The sequence below is a fragment of the Monodelphis domestica genome, chromosome 7 (assembly GCF_027887165.1).
Source record: "Monodelphis domestica isolate mMonDom1 chromosome 7, mMonDom1.pri, whole genome shotgun sequence".
In the NCBI taxonomy this organism is placed as follows: domain Eukaryota; kingdom Metazoa; phylum Chordata; class Mammalia; order Didelphimorphia; family Didelphidae; genus Monodelphis; species Monodelphis domestica.
Window position 1 is genome coordinate 87,818,145 of NC_077233.1, and position 22,580 is coordinate 87,840,724.

At 43.6% G+C, this 22,580-nt stretch overlaps 1 protein-coding gene across 1 annotated transcript; it reads left to right on the plus strand.

The window, feature by feature from the left end:
* The first annotated feature begins 54 nt into the window (after positions 1 to 54).
* On the plus strand, positions 55 to 22,543 carry RRP9 (ribosomal RNA processing 9, U3 small nucleolar RNA binding protein). Its single transcript, XM_007500521.3, has 15 exons — positions 55 to 285; positions 468 to 562; positions 13,935 to 14,044; positions 14,683 to 14,750; positions 14,840 to 14,881; positions 15,900 to 16,026; positions 16,314 to 16,438; positions 16,549 to 16,641; positions 16,912 to 17,012; positions 17,709 to 17,843; positions 17,995 to 18,057; positions 18,179 to 18,324; positions 21,948 to 22,027; positions 22,125 to 22,198; positions 22,364 to 22,543. The coding sequence occupies exons 1-15, from the start codon at positions 214 to 216 to the stop codon at positions 22,455 to 22,457; spliced, it is 1,425 nt and encodes a 474-aa protein (XP_007500583.1). The 5' UTR covers positions 55 to 213; the 3' UTR covers positions 22,458 to 22,543.
* The last annotated feature ends 37 nt before the right edge of the window (positions 22,544 to 22,580 follow it).

Here is a 22,580-nt window from a genome sequence, read left to right on the forward strand (position 1 = left end):
CGAGAAGACCCTCCCCTTGGGGGGTGTGGCCACCCCTATTGACCTATGAGAGTTCGGAGGGCGTGCCCATACTTGTAGTCGCACCCTATGAGGGGAGAAGAAAGGCTCGGCCTGGCGGAAGGACCCTATCAGCGCGTAGGGGGCGTGGTCTAGGCCTTCCCTGTCCGCCACCACGTGAGCTCGGTGCTGTTCTGGCTGAAGTGTGGAGGTAACATGTCTGCTACTGTATCCTCAGGAAAGCGGGGGAAGCTGACAGGCTCGGGTGCAGGGAAGCGGCGGCGGAAGGTAAGGCCAAGCACTTTTCCTCTCCTCAGCCGATGGGTCCAGCCTGGGCTTTTCCCTCTCCTCCTTTCTCCTGGGTCCCGACCCTGGGTCTCCTCTCTGTCTTGCTGGGGCTCGCCTCGCCGCTCCGTCCAGCGTCGGGGGTCCCAGAGGCGGGCAGGGCCTCTGACCCCTTCTTCTTGTAGACCGACGTAGACGGGGAGCCAACCCGGACCAAAGTGGGCACCAAGAAGAGACCAAAGCTGAGCGAGGAAATTTCCAGCGACTCGGAGCCAGAGAGGTGTGTGGTCCGGGGCCCAGGGGGCGGGCTCCGGAGAGACGACCTTCAGTCCCAGGGTCTCTGTGGCCCCCATGCTTGGGAGGCGCTCCTTCTTTCCCTCTGCTGGCTTCCCTAGCTTCCTTCCACTCTCGCCTGGACTCCACACACACCCCTTTCCCTCCAGCTCCAGAAGTCATAATAGCACTTATTTCTATGTAGCGTTTTAGGGATTGCAAAGCGCTCTACAAGTGCTGGCTCATTGGAGCCTTATGCAAACTTGGAAGTTATGTGCTTTTACATATGAGGAAAGGGTCAGGCAGGCAGAGGTTCAGTGGTTGCCTCAGGATCACACAGCTAATTTCTGAGGCTAGATCCTGATGCTTGGGCTGGTGCTCTCTGGCCTCAAGGTTTTCAGAATTACTCTGTGTGTAATTTTCTTTGTACCTGTTGTTTACCTGCAGTGTGTGTGTATTGTGTGTATGTTTGTATGTATATATATAATTTTTATTTGTACATGTTGTTTACCCCCTAGACTCATTTAGGCTCTTAAGGTCACGAACTATTAATTTTTATCTTTGTATCTCTAGCATCAGCTGGCCTCTACATTCTCTGACCCATCCCAGCTGACACATTAGGTACTTAATAAATGCTTGTTAACTTGAACACTAGTTTGTGAATGAGTCATTGATGTCTTAATTGATAAATCTTAACAGCCTTTTCTGGATTTTCTCTTTCTTGAGCTCTCTGTAACTTTTGTCACTACTGATGACCTTCTGAAACTCTTACCTTCTGTCTTAGAAGAGCATAAAGATCTAGGCAATTGGGGTTAAATGACTTACCCATGGTCACACAGCTAGGAAGTGTCTTGAGGACAGATTTGGACCCAGATCCTTCCAACTCTCAGTTTCAGTACTCTTATCTACTGTGCTACCTAGCTGCTCCTCTCTCTCAGTTCTCATCCTACTTTTCTCACTGCTCATTCCAATCCTTCTTTACTGAATTGTCTTCCACCCCATGAGTGATTTCCCCCAAGGATCTCTTCTGAGAACTTTTCACTTCTCACAATACATTGTCTATCATACTTGGTAATCTCTTTAGCATCTATGAATTCAGTTATCATCTCTGTGTAGATGATTCTCAGATTTTTTTATCCACCTCTGACTATCTCCTGACCTCCAGTTTTTTGGACATCTCCAAATGGATGTGTCATAGACATTTCAAATTCAGCATGTCCCTCCAAAACTTATTATCTTTCCTCCAAACCCGCTTTTAAACTTTCCTATTAGTTTAAAAAGAAAAAAAAAACCTTTCCTTCCTGCTTGGAATCAGTACTATGTATTGGTTCCAAGGCAGAAGAGCAGTAAAGGCAAGGTAAAAAGTTGCCCAGGTTCATACAGCTAGGAAATATCAGAGGCCAAATTTGAACCTAGCCCATCTCCAGGATTGGTTCTCCATCCACTGAGCCACCTAGCTGCACCCCCCCCCCAAAAAAAAAAAAAGTTGTTTCAAGAGTATGACCATTTTCCATCTCCTAGCTACTTAGGCTTGCAACATTGGTGGCTTCTTTGACTCTCATTCTCATCCCACATATCCAATCTCTTGACAGTCTTCTCATTCTACCATCATAACATCTCTTGTATGTATAGCCCTTCTTTCTACTTATATAGCTACTCTTCTAGTGCAGGCTCTTATTGCCTAATACCTGAATTATTTGCAAAAGCTTTCTGGTTGGTCACTGTTTCAAGTCTCTCCCAATGTCATTCTATCTTTTACATAGCTGAACTTTGTAAAGTGCTGCAGATCTGACTATAGAATCCTGTTTTAGCCCCTCTCCAATCAAGAAACTCCAGGGGCTCCTTATGATCTCTGAGATTAAGTATAAAGTAAATATAAAATATTCAGTTTGGCTTTCAAAGCCCTTGTGATCTGACTCCCACTTTAACTTTACAAACCTCTATGTATAATCCAGCAGCATCAACCTTTTTTGCTGTTCCTCAAACACGACCTCCATCTCCTGACTCCATCTTTGCCCTTTTTTTTTTAGTCCCTTATCTTTTGTCTTAGAATCAAGTATTAAGTATCTGTTATAAGACAAAAGAGTGTTAAGGGCTAGGCAGTTAGGGTTAAATGACTTACTCAAAGTCATCCAACTAGAAAGGTTCTGAAGTCAGATTTGAATCCAGTTCCTCTCATTTCCAGGCCTGGCGCTTTATCCACCAAGCCACTTAGATGCCCATCATCCATGCCTTTTCCATGGCTGTCTCCCAAGCCTGGAATTTCCTCTGTCCTCACCTTCATTTTTTTAGGAGGTCTTTCCCTGTCCCTTCTGTAGTTTAGTATCTTCTCTCTGAAATTATTTTCCATTTACACTGTATGTATCTTGTATATACAGTTTTTTGCATATTGTATTTTTGTTTTTGTCATTAGAACATGACCTTTTGGAGGGCAGGAACTGTGTTTTTGCCCTTCTCTGTTTCCTAGCCAAGGACTTAGCATAGTCCTTGGCACATAATAAACACTTAGTAAATATTTATTGACTGGCATTTTTTGATAAAAGAATGAACCGACTTCAATCCTTCATTAGTACAAAGGGGAAAATATGTCCCTCAAAAATGGAACTGACTTTCCCAAGATCAATCTAACAAGTATCTGTTAAGTTTCTATTCTGTGTTAGGTAATTGGGATATAGGGACAAAAATGAAACCATTTCTCCCCTCTTACATTTTGCTGGGGAGAGAAGGGGGATACAATTTATATATAAAGTAAACAAAAGACATATTCCTAAATACCCAAAGGGATCTCTGCCCTCTTATGATAGAGACATTTCCTGCAACTGTGCATTGCAGTCAGTTGAGCATTTATTTATTTATTTTAAACAATTTTTTATTTGATCATTTCCAAACATTCATTGGAGACAAAAATAATTTTCTTTTCCTCCCCCCCCACCTCTCCCATAGCCAACATGTGATTCCACTGGGTATCACATGTGTTCTTGATTCGAACCCATTTCCATGTTGTTGGTATTTGCATTAGAATGTTCATTTAGAGTCTCTCCTCAGTCATATTCCCTCAACCCCTGTAGTCAAGCAGTTGCTTTTCCTCAGTGTTTTTACTCCCACAGTTTGTCCTCTGCTTGTGGATAGTGTTTTTCTCCTAGATCCCTGCAGATTGTTTAGGGACATTGCATTGACACTAATGGAGAATTCCATTACGTTCGATTGTACCACAGTGTATCAGTCTCTGTGTACAATGTTTTCCTGGTTCTGCTCCTTTCACTTTGCATCACTTCCTGGAGGTTGTTCCAGTCTCCATGGAATTCCTCCACTTTATTATTCCTTTTAGCACAATAGTATTCCATCACCAACATATACCACAATTTGTTCAGCCATTCTCCAATTGAAGGGCATCCCCTCATTTTCCAATTTTTTGCCACCACAAAGAGTGCAGCTATGAATATTCTTGTACAAGTCTTTTTCCTTATTATCTCTTTGGGGTACAAACCCAGCAGTGCTATGGATGGATCAAAGGGCAGACAGTCTTTTGGGCATAGTTCCAAATTGCCCTCCAGAATGGTTAGATCAATTCACAACCCCACCAACAATGAATTAATGTCCTTACTTTACCACATCCCCTCCAGCATTCACTACTTTCCTCTGCTGTCATGTTAGCCAATCTGCTAGGTGTGAGGTGATATCTCAGAGTTGTTTTGATTTGCATCTCTCTGATTATAAGAGATTTAGAACACTTTTTCATGTGCTTATTAATAGTTTTGATTTCTTTATCTGAAAACTGATATGTCCCTTGCCCATTTATCAATTGGAGAATGGCTTGATTTTTTGTACAATTGATTTAGCTCTTTGTAAATTTGAGTAATTAAACCTTTGTCAGAGGTTTTTATGAAGATTGTTTCCCAATTTGTTGCTTCCCTTCTGATTTTAGTTACATTGGTTTTGTTTGTACAAAAGCTTTTTAATTTGATGTAGTCAAAATTATTTATTTTACATTTTGTGACTCTTTCTAAGTCTTGCTTGGTTTTAAAGTCTTTCCCTTCCCAAAGGTCTGACATGAATACTATTCTGTGTTCACCTAATTTACTTATAGTTTCCTTCTTTATGTTCAAGTCATTCACCCATTTTGAATTTATCTTGGTGTAGGGTGTGAGGTGTTGATCCAAACCTAATCTCTCCCACACTGTCTTCCAATTTTCCCAGCAGTTTTTATCGATTAGTGGATTTTTGTCCCAAAAGCTGGGATCTTTGAGTTTATCATATACTGTCTTGCTGAGATCACTTGCCCCAAGTCTATTCCACTGATCCTCCTTTTTATCTCTTAGCCAGTACCAAATTGTTTTGATGATTGCTGCTTTGTAATATACTTTGAGATCTGGGACTGCAAGGCCCCCTTCCTTTGTATTGTTTTTTCATTATTTCCCTAGATATCCTCGATCCTTTGTTCTTCCAAATGAACTTTGTTATGGTTTTTTCTAAATCAGTAAAGAATTTTTTTGGAAGTTCAATGGGTATGGCACTAAATAGATAAATAACTTTGGGTAGGATGTTCATTTTTATCATATTGGTTCGTCCTACCCATGAGCAGTTAATGTTTTTCCAATTGCTCAAGTCTAGTTTTAGTTGTGTGGAGAGTGTTTTGTAGTTGTGTTCATATAGTTCCTGTGTTTGTCTTGGGAGATAGATCCCTAAGTATTTTATTTTGTCTAAGGTGATTTTGAATGGAATTTCTCTTTCTAGTTCTTGCTGCTGAGCTGTGTTGGAGATATATAGAAATGCTGATGACTTATGCAGGTTTATTTTATATCCTGCAACTTTGCTAAAGTTGTTGATTATTTCGATTAGCTTTTTGATTGAAGCTCTAGGATTCTTTAAGTAGACCATAATGTCATCCGCAAATAGCAATAACTTGGTCTCCTCCTTGCCTATTTTAATGCCTTCAATTTCTTTTTCTTCTCTAATTGCTACTGCTAGTGTTTCTAGTACAATGTCAAATAATAGAAGTGATAATGGGCATCCTTGTTTCACTCCTGATCTTATTGGGACTGCATCTAGTTTATCCCCATTGCAGATGATATTAGCTGATGGTTTTTTATATATATATATATATATATATATATATATATATATATATATATATATATATACTGTTTATTATTTTTAGGAATGACCCTTCTATTCCTATGCTTTCTAGTGTTTTTAATAGGAATGAGTGTTGTATTTTATCAAAGGCTTTTTCTGCATCTATTGAAATAACCATGTGATTTTTGTTGGTTTGCTTGTTGATATGGTCAATTATGTGGATGGTTTTCCTAATATTGAACCAGCCCTGCATCCCTGGTATAAATCCTACTTGATCATGGTGGATAACCCTTCTGATCACTTGCTGGAGTCTTTTTGCTAGTATCCTATTTAAGATTTTTGCATCTATATTCACTAGGGAGATTGGTCTATAATTTTCTTTCTCTGTTTTTGACCTGCCTGGTTTTGGAATCAGTACCATGTTTGTGTCATAAAAGGAGTTTGGTAGAACTTCCTCTTTGCTTATTATGTCAAATAGTTTGTATAATATTGAGATTAACTATTCTCTGAATGTTTGATAGAATTCACTTGTGAATCCATCAGGCCCTGAGGATTTTTTCTTAGGGAGTTCTTTGATGGCCTGTTGGATTTCATTTTCTGATATGGGATTATTTAAGAATTCTTCTGTTAATCTAGGCAGTTTATAGTTTTGTATATATTCGTTCATTGAGCATTTATTAAATACCTACTATGTGCCAGTTACTGTACTGAGTGCTGGAGATAAAGTACCAGCTATCCCTGCCTTTAAGAAGCTTACATTTTAATGAGGGAGATGTGTTTGTAGTTAGGCATTTACAAGCTATATATAGACTAGATGGAAGGTAACGTTAGAGAGAAAGATGGCCCATTCCTGCCTGCCAATCTTGTCTGACTTTTGTATATGGCGTCCCATCATGTTGCAGGCTTTTCTTGATTTCTCTTGGTGTGAGGATAACAATTAGAGCATACAAGCAACCCAGTGGATGTCTCTTGCAAGAGACCAGCTCATCTTACTCATAAAATACAAAAGTATATACCAAGTGATATCCAGGGACAAGAAATTGGAGGAGGAATCTTAACAAGTAAAGGAGAATTTTTGTAGAGGATGTGACCTCTGATCTAAGCCTTTAAAGAGTTAGGGATCCCAAAAGGCAGAGAGAAGGGTGGGAGAGCATTTCAGGCATGGAGGAAATTCTCTTTGAAGACACAGTGGGAAGGAACAGATACCATCTACATGAAACAGATGGGAATGTGGGGTACCTGAGATGGAAAATGATGTCTGACAAAATAGGGTGGAGTCAGATCGTGGAAGACTAAATAACTGAACAAAGAAGTTTATCTTTTAGTATAAAGACAATAGGGAACCACACAAGGATCTTAAGGAGGGGAAGGACATGGTCAGAGTTTTAAACATGCTTGGATTTTAGAAATATTCATTTGGTAGTTTTGTAGAGAATGACTTTGAGAGAACTTGGAAGAAGGGAGACCTAGAGGCAATATGGCATAATGGATGAACTTGCAACTCTGAATTTGCAAGCAGGAAAACCTGAATTGAATTCCACCTCAGAAATAACTTGCTGGCTCTGTGATTCTGGGCTATAGAGTTAATTTCTCTACTCTTTAGTTTCCTCATTTGTAAAATGAGGGAGTTGGATTAAATTTCCTTTGTTTTTCCTTCCAGTTCTGAATCTGTGATCCTATAGTCCATTTTGGGAGAGGCTTTTGTAATGGACCTGGCAAGACAAAATGAAGACTTATACCAGGGTGGGACCCATGTCATTTGAAGAGAGTGGGCAGATGTAAAGGACATTGTGGAGGTAGAATCAATAAGACTGCCAAGTGATTTAATATGGGAGTGGGCAAGTGTGAAGAATTAAGAAAGATTAGGAGTTTGGGATCCCAATTGACTGAAGGGGTCATGGAACCATAAAATCTTAGAAGAGATCCCAGCATCAATCTCTTCCAATGCATGCTCTAAAAGGAAGCTTTATACTATATGTTATAATATGTAATATTATAGTAACGTGACAATATAATATTAATATGTTGCAGTATTATATATCATAATATACCAAATGGCTGATCATCTAGTCTTTCTTGAAGATCTCCAGTGAAGGGAAACCCACCTCTTCGTGAGACAGCCCATTTCACTTTTGAACAGCTCATATTATTAGGAAATTTTTCCTTAAATTTAGCTCTTTACAACTTACAACCATTATTTGTGGTTCTGAACTCAAGAACCAAATAGAACAAGTCTTATCCCTTTTCTGATTGACAATCTTTCATATAGTTGAAGGTAATACCTCATATCTCTTCTGACTCCTTTTTAGAGTAAATACTTTCAGTTCTTTCACCTATTCCTTCTATCAGAAATAGACTTAGTCTCCTTCACTGCTCTGGCCTCCCTCTTCTGGATACTCTTCAGCTTCTCAGACTTTAACATGGTGTCTAGAATTGAATATAGGGAAGAAAATAGGAAATTAGCACTTAAGTGCCTCCTATATACCAAGTATCATCTCATTCAATCCTTGCACCTCTGAGAGGGAGGTACTGTTATTATCTCCACTTTTCATTTGGGGAAAATCAAGGTACACATTGCCCAGAATCACACAGGTAGTGTCCAAGGTCAAATCTGAACTCACGTTCCTAATTTCAAGTCCAGAGCTCTGTCCACTGCACCACCTAGCTCCCTTGTAATGCTCCAGAGTGTGATCTGAGCAGGGGCACCGTATAGAAGGATTTCACCTTCTTGTTCCCAGAAGTTATATCCCTATTAATGAAGCAGTATTAGCATTTTTGGCTGCCACATGACTTTGCTGACTCACTTTGAGTTTGCAGTCATTCAGTTAATTAACAAACATTTATTAAGTGCCTACTGTGTGTGCCAGGAGCCAGGACCAGCATGAAATGTGCCTGCTGTCTGGAATAAAGGCCCTCTCCAGTTAACGGGGCAGATTGTTCAAATGGATTAAAACAGCTGTAAGGAGCCCCAGTTTTCTGAGGGGACCTCCAAGTGGGGTCAGAATTACAAAATTAGACAACAGCAGGAAAAGAGCAAGTGACTAGAATAGGCAGGAGCAAGATCTCTGTTGCTAACATTTCTGATCACAGAGTTATGGAACAGCTTGTTTTTCCTGAGAAGGGAGAGAAAACCAGATTTGTACATGATAATGAAGGGCAGCTTACAGAGATGGGAGCACTTTTGCAAAGCTTGATTCTACAATGTCATGTCTTAAGGGAGTTTTTTTGTAATCAACTTACAAAAATATAGGGGAGGGGAGGCATGGATAGACAGCAGTTTGAAAGAGATCTGCTATTCTCAGGGCTTATACCTTTCTTCAGTCTCCCATACTCTCAGCAGAGGACCTCACCTCTTACTTTACTGAAAAAATAGAGGCCATTTACCAGGAGGCTCCTCTTCCCATTTTCTCTACATCAGGATATAGAGCCAACCATAGATCCCTGGAGACCTGCCAATATGACTAAACTGTTAACAATCACCCTTTGAGTTTGGGTCTGTACTATAGCACTTCTCAATCTTACTAGCTTAATAACCCCATGATAAAAAGGAAATAAGGTTAGCCTGGAATGACATGCCAGTTCTTGGTAAATCCCACTTTTTTCCTAGGTGTTCATGAAATATTTTTTCCATGTTCCATTCTGGAATTTCCTAGGAATCCAAGTCTTAGTCTAAATCCAAATCTGAGTCTTATTGTTTGAAAACTATTTTCTTCTCTTTTGAAAATATGGGACATTTACTCTTTTGAAAATTTAGGACATTTACCCTTCTTTGGACCTTTAGTATTTTTCCCATTCTCCATTATCTTTCAGATTATCATTGACAGTTGGCTCAGAAATCACATCTTACCCATTTCTGTCAGTATCCAAGAGTGGAATTTATCTAGATCAGGTGGCTTGAATTTATCAAGAGCAGCTAGATTCTCTTTTATTCTGCCATTATTTGTCTTGGGTGTCACCTTCCTGTTAACTGTTTTTGCTCTATTAGTGGGAAAGTTCTCCTTATTAGAAAAAATGGAAGGGAAAATAAGAGGTGTTGTCAGTTACTATCTCATGTGCCCCAATCAGGAGAACCATCTATCTCTTTTGGTCTGCCTTCTCCATTGTCCCCCCCCCCCCCCCCCCCCCCATGGAGGTTTAAAAAATTTATTGTCCTTAGCCTCCTTGCCAGTCTCAGCCCATTTAGAGCCCAAGTACTTGTGGCACTATTGTGATCGGACCATGCTGTCACACTCTTTTATTCCTTCCCTGTACATGGCTTTTTTTTAAAGGAAGTTTTTATTGATGTCTTATTTTTTGTATCACCTCTATTTCTCACTATTTCTCATCTTTCCAGAGAGGCATCTGTTGTAATAACAAATAAAATAGAGGGGAGACGGGGGCAGCTGGGTGGATCGGTGTATTGAGAGCCAGGCCTAGAGATGGGAATTCCGTTTGGGTTCAAATCTGACTTCAGAATCTTCCTAGCTATGTGACCCTGGGCAAGTCACTTAACCCCCATTGCCTAGCCCTTACCACTCTTCTGCCTTGGAACCAATACACAGTATTGATTCTAAAATGGAAGGTAAGGATTAAAAAGTGGGGGGAGGGAAATTCAGCCAAACATTGAAAAAGTCAGGTGTTTTATACAACATTTCAAATCTATTGGTTCCCTATTTCTGCAAAGAAATGGGGAGAAGTACCTTCTCATAGCTCTTCTTTGGGACCAAACTTGGTCATTATAGACTGGCAGGGTCCAGTTTGGAATGTTTATTTCAGGAGTCAGATGGGTCACCTGTTTTTGTCTAGCCTGGGAGGTAAGAATGGCTTTTACATTTTGAAACAAGGTTTTATTGGATTTTAAACTGTAGAAGCCATTCTTCACTCATAGGCAGCTGACTGGTTGCAGTTTGTCAACCCCTGGTTGCTGTTCTTTTGTAATTGTTCATGTTACATTAGAGGTTCTATTTATTTCACATTACATTAGTTCTCTGTACAACTTTTTAAAATCCTTAGTAGTTTGGCGAGTTCCCTGTACATCCATATTGATCTCTTAAGACAAGTCCTATTTTCCCCCTCATTAGAATTGTTTTTCTCTTGTCTTCAGAATTCCTTTCCTGAAAGTTTCCCATTTCTCCTGGGCTGACATTCCCTGTAGAATTTTAATTCATTGAACCTTTTGAAATCTGCTATCACAAATTTAGGGTTCTAGCATTTAGCATAATACCTGGTATATAGCAAGGGCTTAGAAATGTTTCTTGACTAACCATAGCCAGCTTTCCTCTCCTCTGTCTCAAATTCTAGGAAGGTGAGTTCCTCCTAAGATCCCAGTCATTTTCACATCAGCAACCAGTCCTTCCTTGTTAATAAAAATCAATTGCATAAAATTTCTCTTAATTGGTTCTTTCATTTTCTTGAAGGATGAAATTATTGTCATTAGCAGTGTTCTCTGTCTGGTAATATTTATTTAAAGAAGTTAGTACTCATACTTCTAATTTTAGAAGTCTCTCTGTTGATTTATCTGCTTATGGAATTTTTCTTTGTCCTATCCCCCTCACTTTTGGACTTTCCCTCCCCTTTTCTTTCTTTTTTTTTAAACCCTTACCTTCTGCCTTAGAATCAATACTGTGTATTGGTTCCAAGGCAGAAGAATGGTAAGGGCTAGGCAATGAGATTTAAGTTACCTTCCCAGGGTTGCACAGCTAGGAAATGTCTGAGGCCAGAATTGAATCCAGGACCATCTATCTCTAGGCCTGACTCTTTATCAGTGCCTAGCTGCCCCACATTTCCTCCCTTTTGATGATGTGTTGCACCTGAATGCTAGACTTCAAAGCTGCTTCAGCTACTCTCATGTTGGGGAATTTATTCTTTACAAGTTTCACTCCCTGTCCTAAGTAGTTTGAAAAGGGGGCAAGGGCAGTGGAGAATATAACACTGATCCTAGTCCCCTTTCCTTTAGACCCTGTAAAACCACTTAAAGCTGACCCTCTGCCCCAGTTATGGTTGGGGGGCAGATTCAGCGTTGGAGTTCTATACTCTAGGGACTTCCCCAGGCAGAAGAAACCTGATGTGACCAGAGGCAGTGAATTTCTGTAGCTTATTGTGATTGGGCTGGGAGCTGGATAGGTAAGATACACTGTTAGAATCTCTGCAGCAAGAGCATGGTCTCTGTGCCTCTCAAGCCCAAGGTGGGGGGGGTGGGGTCAGTTTATGTATTTCATGGTTTTGTGGTGGCTGCTTAGGGGAAAGTACTGAGTGAACATCTTAAAAATGAAAAGTTCCAATTCCAGAGTTAATTCATAAGGCTGCTACCTTTCCCCTTTCCCCTCCTTCCTCGAGTTTGGGAGGAACTCAGGTCTTGGCAGCCTGAGCCCCCTGAGAGAAAGTCAGGTTGACTCACCCCTGGGCAACAGGAACTGAGGTAAAGTCTGCCCAGGTTTCTCTTCAGAAGTCCCTTCAATTGGGAAGTGTTGGGAAAGATTTCCAGTCACCAGCATGAAAAATGGGTAACCCTCAGGAGAAAGTCTGTTTCCCAACTTCTCTCTTCGGCTTCTCAAGACCGAGAGACCCTCACTGCTCTCCCAGCCAGCGTCCTCTCCTATGGATTCCATTCCTGGGGTCTCTCCCCTGTTGAGGTGATCAATTTCACATACTCTTCAGCCTGGCACTTTTTCTCTAGTGCCCGCCTCTGTCACATACCTTGTTGGGGTTTTTGCCTTCTTTTTTTTGTAGATTCAATCTAATTCCACTCCTATCCCTGACACATAATTGTTCTTTTGGGGAGTTTTTGAGAGTTATTGTAGTTTGGAGTAAATCTCTAGTCCTCTGGTGGTGAATCTATGGCACAAGTGGGCACATGCACCATTGCCCCTGCCCCAGAACAGAGTTTGCCAGAATTTGTTACTAGAAAGCTAGAGGGACACAGGGTTGGGCTACCCCCTTCCCCCCCTTTGCCCAGTAGACAAATGGGAGTGATTCCTCCCTCGCCTGTCTGGGATAAGGTGGAGGAGAGGGCTGGCTCACATGCCTCATGAGGGTTGCAGTTTGGGTACTCGTTCGCCATCACTGCTCTAGTCCATCATCTTGTCAGTGACGTGCCTAAGTGCAGTCAGAGGAGCCCTTATCTGCTCACTGCCATTGTGGCAGGCAGTCTCCAGTGTAATACCCCAGGGATCCATGGCCTAGTCCTGCTCAACCTTTTTTCCCTTCAGTGTCTTGAAAAGGCATACTCATCACATTCGCAATTGGTACAAAGCTTGGAGGGTTAACTAACAATACTGGATGACAAAATCTAGATCCAAAAGGATCTTGACAGGTTAGAGCATTAGGACAAACCTAAAAATATGAAATTCAATAGGGATAAATGTAAGTCTTACAGATGTATAGTATGAAGGAAGTATGGGTAAACAGCAGTTGTTCCAAAACAACCAACCAAAGATCTTTGGGGTTTCAGTGGATTGCAAGATATAGTCAGCATTATGATATGGAAGTAATCACAAGCTTCAGGCATGGGGAGGCAGTGGTCCCTTTACGCTCTGCCTTCCTCAGCCTCATTTGCAGGGGGATCTTCATCTCTCTGCAGTATGGTTTTAGGAGGACATGGGTAAATTGGGGAATGGCCAGAGGAGGACAACAAATATGATGACAAGCCCTGAGACCATACACATGAGGGTTGGTTGAAGGAGCTGTGTAGTAGCCTCTGAATTGGTCTCTCAGCATCTCATTTGCCTCCAAGTCATTCTCCCCACAGTTGCCAAGTCTGTATCTTGAAGCATAGCTCCCACCACATTACTTGCCTGCTGGAGAAGTTTCAGTGTTTCCAAGTGCCTCTAAGATAAAGCTCCTCAGCTGGACCTTTGCAGCCTTTCAGTCTGGCCCCAGCCTGTCCTTCAAGTCTCTCCCCACTCTCTGCTCCAGTCAAACCTGCCTCCTGCTTGTTCCCCAAATGGGACATTTCATCTGCCCCAATAATGCCTTGGTACAGTCTGTTCCCATGCCTGGACTACTCTCCCCAGTTTCTTTCACAGGTGCTCAGGTGCCACCTCTTGCAGAAGACCATCTCTGTTGTTAGAGCTGTCCCAGCCTTTAGCACCCAGAATACTTAATGTTATTTTCTGTGCATTTCATATAATTTTGCCATGCACATGCTGTTTACCTCCAGTAGAAGAGGGCCTGAGCTCCTTGTACAGTGCCTAGAAGAGACTCTTTGTAAATGCTTTTAGAATCTGTCCTTGGTGCCCAGCCCGTCTGCCTACAGCTGCCTATGAGCTGTAGCAGTGACTTCCTGGAGTGAGAGGCAAACAACCCATTCTGTCTTGTGTCCCCAGCCCTGAGGACACAAGAAAGAAGGAAGAGGAAGATGAGGAGCTGGAAGAGACTGCCCAGGAGAAGAAGCTCCGGCTAGCCAAGCTTTACTTAGAGCAGTTGAGACAGCAAGGTAAGGCCATGTGTTGGGGAATCTGGGTCCTCTCCCTGCCTTGGGGGAAAGCCATCTTCTGCCTTCTCTGGGCTTCACTAGGTCACTCAGAACTGCTGGCATTTTCCTAGGTATTGCTGCCGTAAGGCTTCTGGGGTGAGGAAGCCAGCATGAAGCTCTGGGAGCCACCTGCCTTCCCCCAAACAACACCACTCTCCTCTCCTTCTCTGTCTCCACCCCCTGCCATCTCCACACTTCCGTAGGTGGCTGGGCCAGGACCACCTGGTGGGTGATTGATACCAGTGCTGGCATTTAGCCTGGCAGGGAGGCAGCCTAAATCCCTGAGTTAACTTCTTTGTGAGGTAGAGATGGGAAGATTTTAATAGGCCTCCTGAAGGGCAGAAACCCCAGGGGCCTGTAGCTATATAAACAGACTGAAGCTATGAAGTGGCTTTGGACAGGATCAGGGGCAGCCTTTATATCCACAAGAAGAGATGGGCCCTGGGAGAATGGGGGGAACCTGTGGCAAGTGTCCAGGCCCTGCCCTTCTCCATAGGCAGACTTTGGGTTGAGAATGAATATACTTTTATGGATTCATTTCCTGCCTATGTTGAGTGCCTTGGCTGTGGCTTACTTGGTCTGTGTTCTTTCCTGACCAGAGGAGGAAAAAGCTGAAGAAGAGGCCTTTGGCGATGACCAAGTGGCTGGGCGGCTAAAGGAGGATGTGGTAAGTGGAGGATGAGCTTGGTGGGTGGGTCTGTCCCCTGCCTGTGGGGCTCCAGAGAGTATCATCTTCTTTCTTCTTCTTCCCTTTAGCTTGAGCAGAGGGGTCGACTTCAGAAGCTGGTGGCAAAGGAGGTGAGTCGGGATGGCGGTGAGGGGTGGGTTGGGGAAAGAGCCCAGCATTAACTCTTATTCTACTCAGTGGATGATCTTGGGCACTTCTCCCTTCTGAACCTCAATTTCCTTATTCATTAAATGGGAGTGATGTTTGCACTATCCACCTCCTAGTGCTATGGTGGAGGGAAATGCTTTGTAAGTACCCTTAAAGAGATAAATTGTGAGGTAATCTTTAGCCCTGACTCCACCATGACTATAACCCAACTTGGAGTATATCCCTCCTCATTCTCTGGGCCTCTTTTCTCATCTGCAAAGCAGGAGTTGATATTCTCTTGTGTGACTTACTCAGGGTTCCATAGCTAATAAGTATCCATGCTTCAGACCCAGGTATCCTGGTTCTGAGTCATGTCCTCTAGCCACTGTCCCATCCTCTGTTGGGCCCTGCTGCCTGCTGAGCTAAAGTACTTCTATTTTAAAAATTGTTTTTGCAATAGTGGAACATGACCTTCTGTTTCTCTCTGGGAACTTAATGACAACAATGGCTTTCTTTACCAATCAGAGGATGTTCAAGTTTTCTATGCCTGGGAAGGTGTTACTAACCTTTAGAAACCAGCTCGACCTAAAGGATCTTTCAGAGACCCTTAAGTGCCTTGTTTTTTCCCAAATTGGCTGCCTTATTCCTTGCTTCTGCAACCAAAAGCTGTCCCAGTTTTGATATTCTGGATCTAATAGACATCCTGTCCCCTCACCTGTGAAGCTTTCTCCTCCTAATTTATTGATATACAAACAGATACCTTGAGCACTAAAAGGGCCGCAAGAGCCTCTACTCATTACTGTCTGATAAAACTTTGAGCGATCTGACCTACTTAGCAGAGGAGCGGTCTTTATTTCTTTGCTACCTTTGCAGACCTGGATATAGTTTCCATTTCAGCTAGAAGTGGAGAATGAGGCATAAGATTATTGGGAACTTTGGAACTCCTGTGGAGTTTATTGATTCCTCTTAGCCTCAGCTGACAAGGTCTCCTATCCTTGGTAGATCCAGGCCCCAGTGGCTGCAGACATACGGGTGCTTCGGGGCCACCAGCTGCCCATCACATGCCTGGTCATCACCCCTGACAACTCGGCCATCTTCTCTGGAGCCAAAGACTGCACCATTATCAAATGTGAGTGACCAGGGAGGCCCAAAGTAGGGATTGTCCTGTGCACCGGAGACCAGGCCATCTTTCTTCCTCCCTTCTCCTCCCATCTCAGTTGGCAGAACCTGGGAAGAACCCCTTCCTCTACAACCAGGGCCATTCAAGTGGGTGGGAAGATCTGGAAGGTGAGACTCTTGGGTCCCTTCTCATTTATGCCCTTCGGCTTTCTCTTCTGTCTGCTATCAGAAGAGAGCCACCAGCCAGGATCAGCCCCTCAGCAATCCTCTCTTCTTATACCTTCCTCACTATTACAGGGAGTGTAGCAAGTGGGAAGAAGCTGCATCGGATTCAAAGGGTGAAGAAGGGAACTGAGGGCCAGCCAGCCGGGCACACTGACCACATCCTCTGCATGGCCATCTCCTCAGATGGCAAATACCTGGTAAGGGAACGGAGTGGATAGGTAGACCTGCTGGAAGCTTTAGAGACGGGGAGAGCAGGCAGGGGTCCTAGGCCCCAGGGACTCCTAGAATTGAATTCTTGTTCCCCTAGGCCACAGGAGACAAGAATAAACTCATCCTGATCTGGGCAGTAGATACCTGCAAGCACCTCTATACCTTCACAGGACACCGGGATGCAGTGTCGGTAAGAGGGTGGGGAATTGGGGAGAAGGTTTTAGGAGGACCCCATCTCCCCTAAACTTGGTTCCAGGGGGCTTATTCTAGAACCTTCCAGCTGGACATAGGATTTATAAGGTGATTAAGGCTATCCTCCTGTCTTGGATAGGGCCAGTACCCCTATTAATGACAAACAATCTTAGGAAAGTCCTTCCTACTTTGTCTAACCTTTTCTCTGCAGTCTGGGCCCCTAGGCTCTGGCTGCCCTAACACTTGACTCTCCCTGTGCCTTATATAGGGCCTGGCATTTCGGAAGGGCACCCACCAGCTGTACAGCACATCCCATGACCGCTCTGTGAAGGTGTGGAACGTGGCCGAGAATGCCTACATAGAGACCCTGTGAGTGGGAGATCTGGCAGTCTGGAACAGTGCTTACTATGGGGAGAAACTTGTCCGTGCTGGGTCTGCACTGGGAGGTGGACATCCTAAACCCTTAGCCTGCCTTTCAGTGCCCTTGTCATTCTCCCCCCACATCCTCCCTCGCCTCTAGCCTTATCTCCCCTGGGTTCTTGGCACAGGTCAATCACATCGTCATTACGTGTAAAGGCGAGGGGGCTTTAAAGGTCTTCATTTGGTAGAGAAGAAATCTGAAGCCCATGGAGAGGAAGTTTCTAAGATTTAGTGCTAGAAAGGACCTTAAAGATCATTCCCCTAATTTTACAGAGGGAGATACTAACACCTAGAGGTGCTGTGAATTTCCCAAGAGCACAAAGATGCACTCCTAGAACCCCTCTCAGCCTCGTTTCACTTTTCTCCTGCTTGTGTCTTGGCTCGATTGCTGGACTCTTAAGCTTCCTGAAGACAATAGTGGATTCTGATTCAAGGCAAGGCTTAGCCCACAGGAGAGAAGCGAGGATCATAGATCTGGAGTTGGAAACAGGCTTACAGAGAAGGGACTTGTCCAAGAGCATGGAGCCAGCAAGTGGCCGAGCCAGCTTCACACTTGGGCCTTCTTACTAGACGGGGGGCTGCTCAGGGTGCTCCACACTGTAGATGCTGCTTTGGGGCTGATGTATTCTTTTCTTTTTGCCCCAGTTTTGGCCACCAGGATGCTGTGACGGCCCTGGATGGACTGAGCCGGGAGAGCTGTGTGACAGCAGGTGGCCGTGATGGCACTGTTCGTGTCTGGAAGATTCCAGAGGAGTCACAGTTGGTCTTCTATGGCCACCAGTAAGTGGGTGGAAACAAGCAAGGTCATGTGCATTGTACTCATCCTTCCCCCCCCACCCCCCCAAGTCAGGCAGTACCTAGGGAGGGGCTCTGGGTCCTTCTGGGCAGGGGATGGTATGACTTTCCTCTCAAACTCTCTTTCTTCTTTCAGAGGCTCCATTGACTGCATCCAGCTTATCAATGAGGAACACATGATATCTGGATCAGAGGATGGGTAAAGATTTCCCCAGCAGCCATATTTCCCCCACAGCCCCCACAACTGTTCACCCTTACTTCAGCCCTCTTTGTCCCTTCCATTCTCCCCACTAACAATTCCTTAATTTCCATGCCTAAAGCTCGTTGGCTCTGTGGGGCCTCTCCAAGAAGCGGCCCCTCACTGTGCAACAAAAAGCCCATGGGATGCGTGGAGAAGAGGGCTTGGAGCAGCCATACTGGGTGTCATCGGTGACAGCACTGCTCAACACAGACCTCGTGGCCTCAGGTTGGTTTGAATCCTGGACTACCCTGTGGGAATTTCTCCTCTCTTTGGAGTAGGGTTAGGGCAAGTGGCCTTGTGGGCTAGGCTGATGGCCCCAACTTGCTCAGTTTTTGTTTCATTTTAGTTGAGATTTGAAAAAATGCTTTTTTCCTGGAGTTAATACTAGATATAATAGTGCCCCTTGTCTCAAGCCCTTCGAGCTTTACAAAGCACTTTCCTCAGGACAGCCCAAGAAGAATGAATAGCCTCACACAATTTAAGAGACACCCCCTACGCCTCTGCAGTTTTCTTGTTCTCAGCTCAATCTGAGGATACTGGTTATATCATCTGACTGGAAAGGTGAGGCCTTTGAGTAGGAATTCTTAACAAGCTCCCCAGTAACAAACAAGTGGCTACCAGCCTCTGCCTGAAGAAGATAAGAAGCCTACTCCTTGCCCCCAAGAAATGGGAGAAACTCAATCTATCTGGAGGCAGCCCAAACAACAGTAGACAGCTCTGAGGGTCACGGAGATTTTCTCATGTAACCTTTCTGTAACTTTTCCCCAGCGCTCCTAGTATAGGGATCAGGTAGAACAAACCTGATCCCTCTTCCTCCTGGCAGGCCTTCACATATTCCAAAACAGATGCACATGAGCCCTGTCCAACTCATTCACCCTGTGCTCAGTTAGTCGGTCACTTCCTTTGTACTATTGTTAGTTTTTCTCCACCTATCCTAGAATGTGACACTTTGGACTGCTCATAAGCATGCTGTGACCACAGCAGAAGACAGGAGGACTCTTTTCCTCTGCTTTAGTCATGAAACTCTTTTTCTACAGCTTGAGCCCTTCTGGGGCCCTTGTCTCGTTCCTAATAGGCCCTGCTCCTCCTAATGTGGCCCCCAAGATTTGCCCTTATGGATTCAAGCCATTCTAGGGGAGCTCTGATGAGGGCTCTGCTTCTGGAAAATCCTCTGGTTCTCTGTGTCTTAGCTCAGTGACTTCCCCTTTTCTTCTGACAAGTCTAAGCCTAGACTCACAACGGGAAAAGCTGCCATTTCTTGTAGAGATGAATAGCAACACCATGGAACTGGTTAGCCACCATCTCCTTTGATCCTCTCTGTCTCTTTGAGGAAGGCAGGAATTGGGAAACTGAGGTTCTCAGTGTACTAGCTCTGGCATGAGAAAGCTGTGGGATGTTTAGGCAAGATAGTCACCTCCTTGGTGTCTTGGTTTCCTCTTCTGAAAAGTCTTCCTCCTAGTGCTAAGATTTGAGTCTGATCCAAGTATCATTAGGTTTTTTGTTTTGTTTTGTTTTGTTTTTTACAAATGAGGAAACCTAGGTTCCTGGAAATCAGCCCTTGGCCCAGGAGGAATGACACCAAGCTGGTCTCCATCCAGGTCTGCCCATTAAACCCTGAGAGGTCAGAAGGTCCAGAATTTCTAGTGAAAAGATGGATAGTCCAGCCCCCTCTTTTGTTTCACAGGAGGAGACTGAGCAAGCCCCAGAGAAATAAAAAGAATGACCTGGAGAAATATGGATTAGTCTCTGGAGTAATTAGTATCTTCTCAACCAGTTTTGAACTCATTTAATCGCATCACCATCCTGGGGCAGTGCTGAGATTGGAACCAGTTTCCTGACTCTTAGGTCCTACATTCTCTCCACTACATGATGTTCTCTATACTCAGTATAGGACCCTTGTACTCCGAGTATTTACAGAGATAAATAAGATACTGTCCTCAAGTAGCTGCCAGTCTGGGAAGGAGATAAGGTGCATACCTGGCTTCCTCTAATTGAAATCAGTCTATGACAGTGCTAGGAGACCAGAGGGAAAAGTTCACTTTCAGCCTGGAAGGGTAAAGCCTTAGCTTTGGAAGGGCCCTTAAAGCATTCAATGGGTGCACAGCCTTCCAGACCATGCTGCAGGCCAATGAAATATTATATTTATTTTATTTGAGAAAAAAAAAAAACCTTTACCTTGTATTTGTTTATTTGGGAATTTTTATTTAATTAATTGATTTAGAATATTTTTCCATGGTTACATGATTCATGTTCTTTCCCTCCCCTCCTCCCATCCCCTCCCATAGCCAATGAGCAGTTCCACTGGGTTTTACATGTGTCATTGATCAAGGCCTATTTCCATATTATTAATATTTGCATTAGGGTGATTGTTTAGAGTTTACATCCCTAATCAAATCCCCGTCGACCCATGTGATCAAACAGTTGTTTTTCTTCTGTATTTCTACTCCCACAGTTCTTTCTTTGGATGTGGGTAGTGTTCTTTCTCATAGACCCCTCAGAATTGCCCTGGATTATTGCATTGCTACTCATAGAGAAGTCCATTACATTCGATTTACCACAGTGTATCTGTCTCTGTGTATAATGTTCTCCTGGTTATGCTCCTTTCACTCTGCATTAGTTCCTGGAGGTCATTCCAGTCCCCATGGAATTCCTCTACTTCATTATTCCTCTACTTCATTATTCCTTTGAGTAGAATAGTATTCCATCACCAACACATACCACAATTTGTTCAGTCATTCCTTAATTGAAGGGCATCCCCTCATTTTCCAATTTTTTGCTATCACAAAGAGCACAGCTATAAATATTTTTTTATAAGCCTTTTTCTTTATTATCTCTTTGGGGTATAAACCCAGCAGTGCTATGGCTGGATCAAAGGGCAGACAGTCTTTTAAAGCCTTTTGGGCATAGTTCCAAATTGCCTTCCAGAATGGTTGGATCAATTCACAACTCCACCAGCAATGCATTAGTGTCTCAATTTTGCCACATCCTCTCCAACATTTATTACTTTCCCTTGCTGTCATGTTAGCCAGTCTGCTAGGCATACCTCAGAGTTGTTTTGATTTGCATTTCTCTAATTATAAGAGATTTAGAGCACTTTTTCATGTGCTTATTGATAGTTTTGATTTCTTTATCTGAAAATTGCCTATTTATATCCCTTGCGCATTTATCAATTGGGGAATGGCTTGCTTTTTTGTACAATTGATTTAGCTCCTTATAAATTTGAGTAATTAGACCTTTGTCAGAAGTTTTTGTTAAAAAGATTTTTTCCCAATTTGTTGCTTCCCTTCTCATTTTGATTACATTGGTTTTGTTTGTACAAAAACTTTTTTATGTAATCAAAATTATTTCTTTTACATTTTGTAATATTTTCCAATTTTAAATTCAAAGTCCTGAAATCACAGTTGGATGTTTTGCTGCCACAGAGGGGAGGCTTTTGTGTGTGTATCTGTGTGTGTTGAGGGTAGGGGGTTGGCACAGATGAAGTTTGGTTGAGTGATTAAACTTAGCCAGAGTGTAGAATTATTGTTGGGGGCATGGGGAGAGGGGCAGACAGACTTTCATTGATGGAGGTAATAATTGAGGGAACACCCTCCCGCCCAACCAGGCAGATGATACTATTCTGTACCTCCAGTCTTCAGAGAATTAGTGCCTGGTACAGTGTTGGGCAGGACTTGCTGATGCTGAGATCAGCTCTCCCCAAGACCTTCTTGGTCACAGGGGGTTAGCATGAAGTCTCTGCCTTGAAAAAGAAGTGTTAAAGTGTCTCAGGCTCCTGAGTCACAAGGAAAAGTAGAGGGATAGATACCCTGTCCCACCAGTTTCTCTGTCTTCTTCCTTCCTAACCCTAGGATCTCACAGCTCCTTTGTGCGACTCTGGCAATGTGCAGAGGGTTTCCGGAGGCTAGAACCACTCTGGGACATCCCTCTGGTAAGGAGTGGTCAGGGATGGAGGTGGGGCACTTGGACTGGTGGAGAGACAGTGATATTCTGGTTCCTATTTACCCACCCTTCTTCCCACCCTTTAGGTTGGCTTCATCAACAGCCTCAAATTCTCCAGTACCGGAGACTTCCTGGTAGCAGGTGTTGGGAAGGAACACAGGTACACCATAACATTAGTGTTAGGGAGCCCCCTTAAATAGTCCTGCTTTACTCTGGGGCAGAAAATGGGGGCGGGACCAGAACTGGGAAAGTAGAGGGAAGAGGGTTGGCAACAAGACGGGAAGGCCTCAAAGCCTCAGCCCTTAGTTCCTCTCTCTTCCCACAGGTTGGGACGCTGGTGGCAAATCAAAGATGCCAAGAACTCAGTCTGCATCATCCCCTTGCGGAGAGTCCCTCCCGCCCCAGCTGCTGGCTCTTAACTTGTCTTCCTCAAAAATGCTCCCTTGTTTATTTAACTCTCTTCCCTGCTCCCATCTTTTGTATTAAAGCCTGTTGGTCAGTCCAAGCCTTGTCTGTCTGTGGCTTCTTGGGGAGGGGGCCCA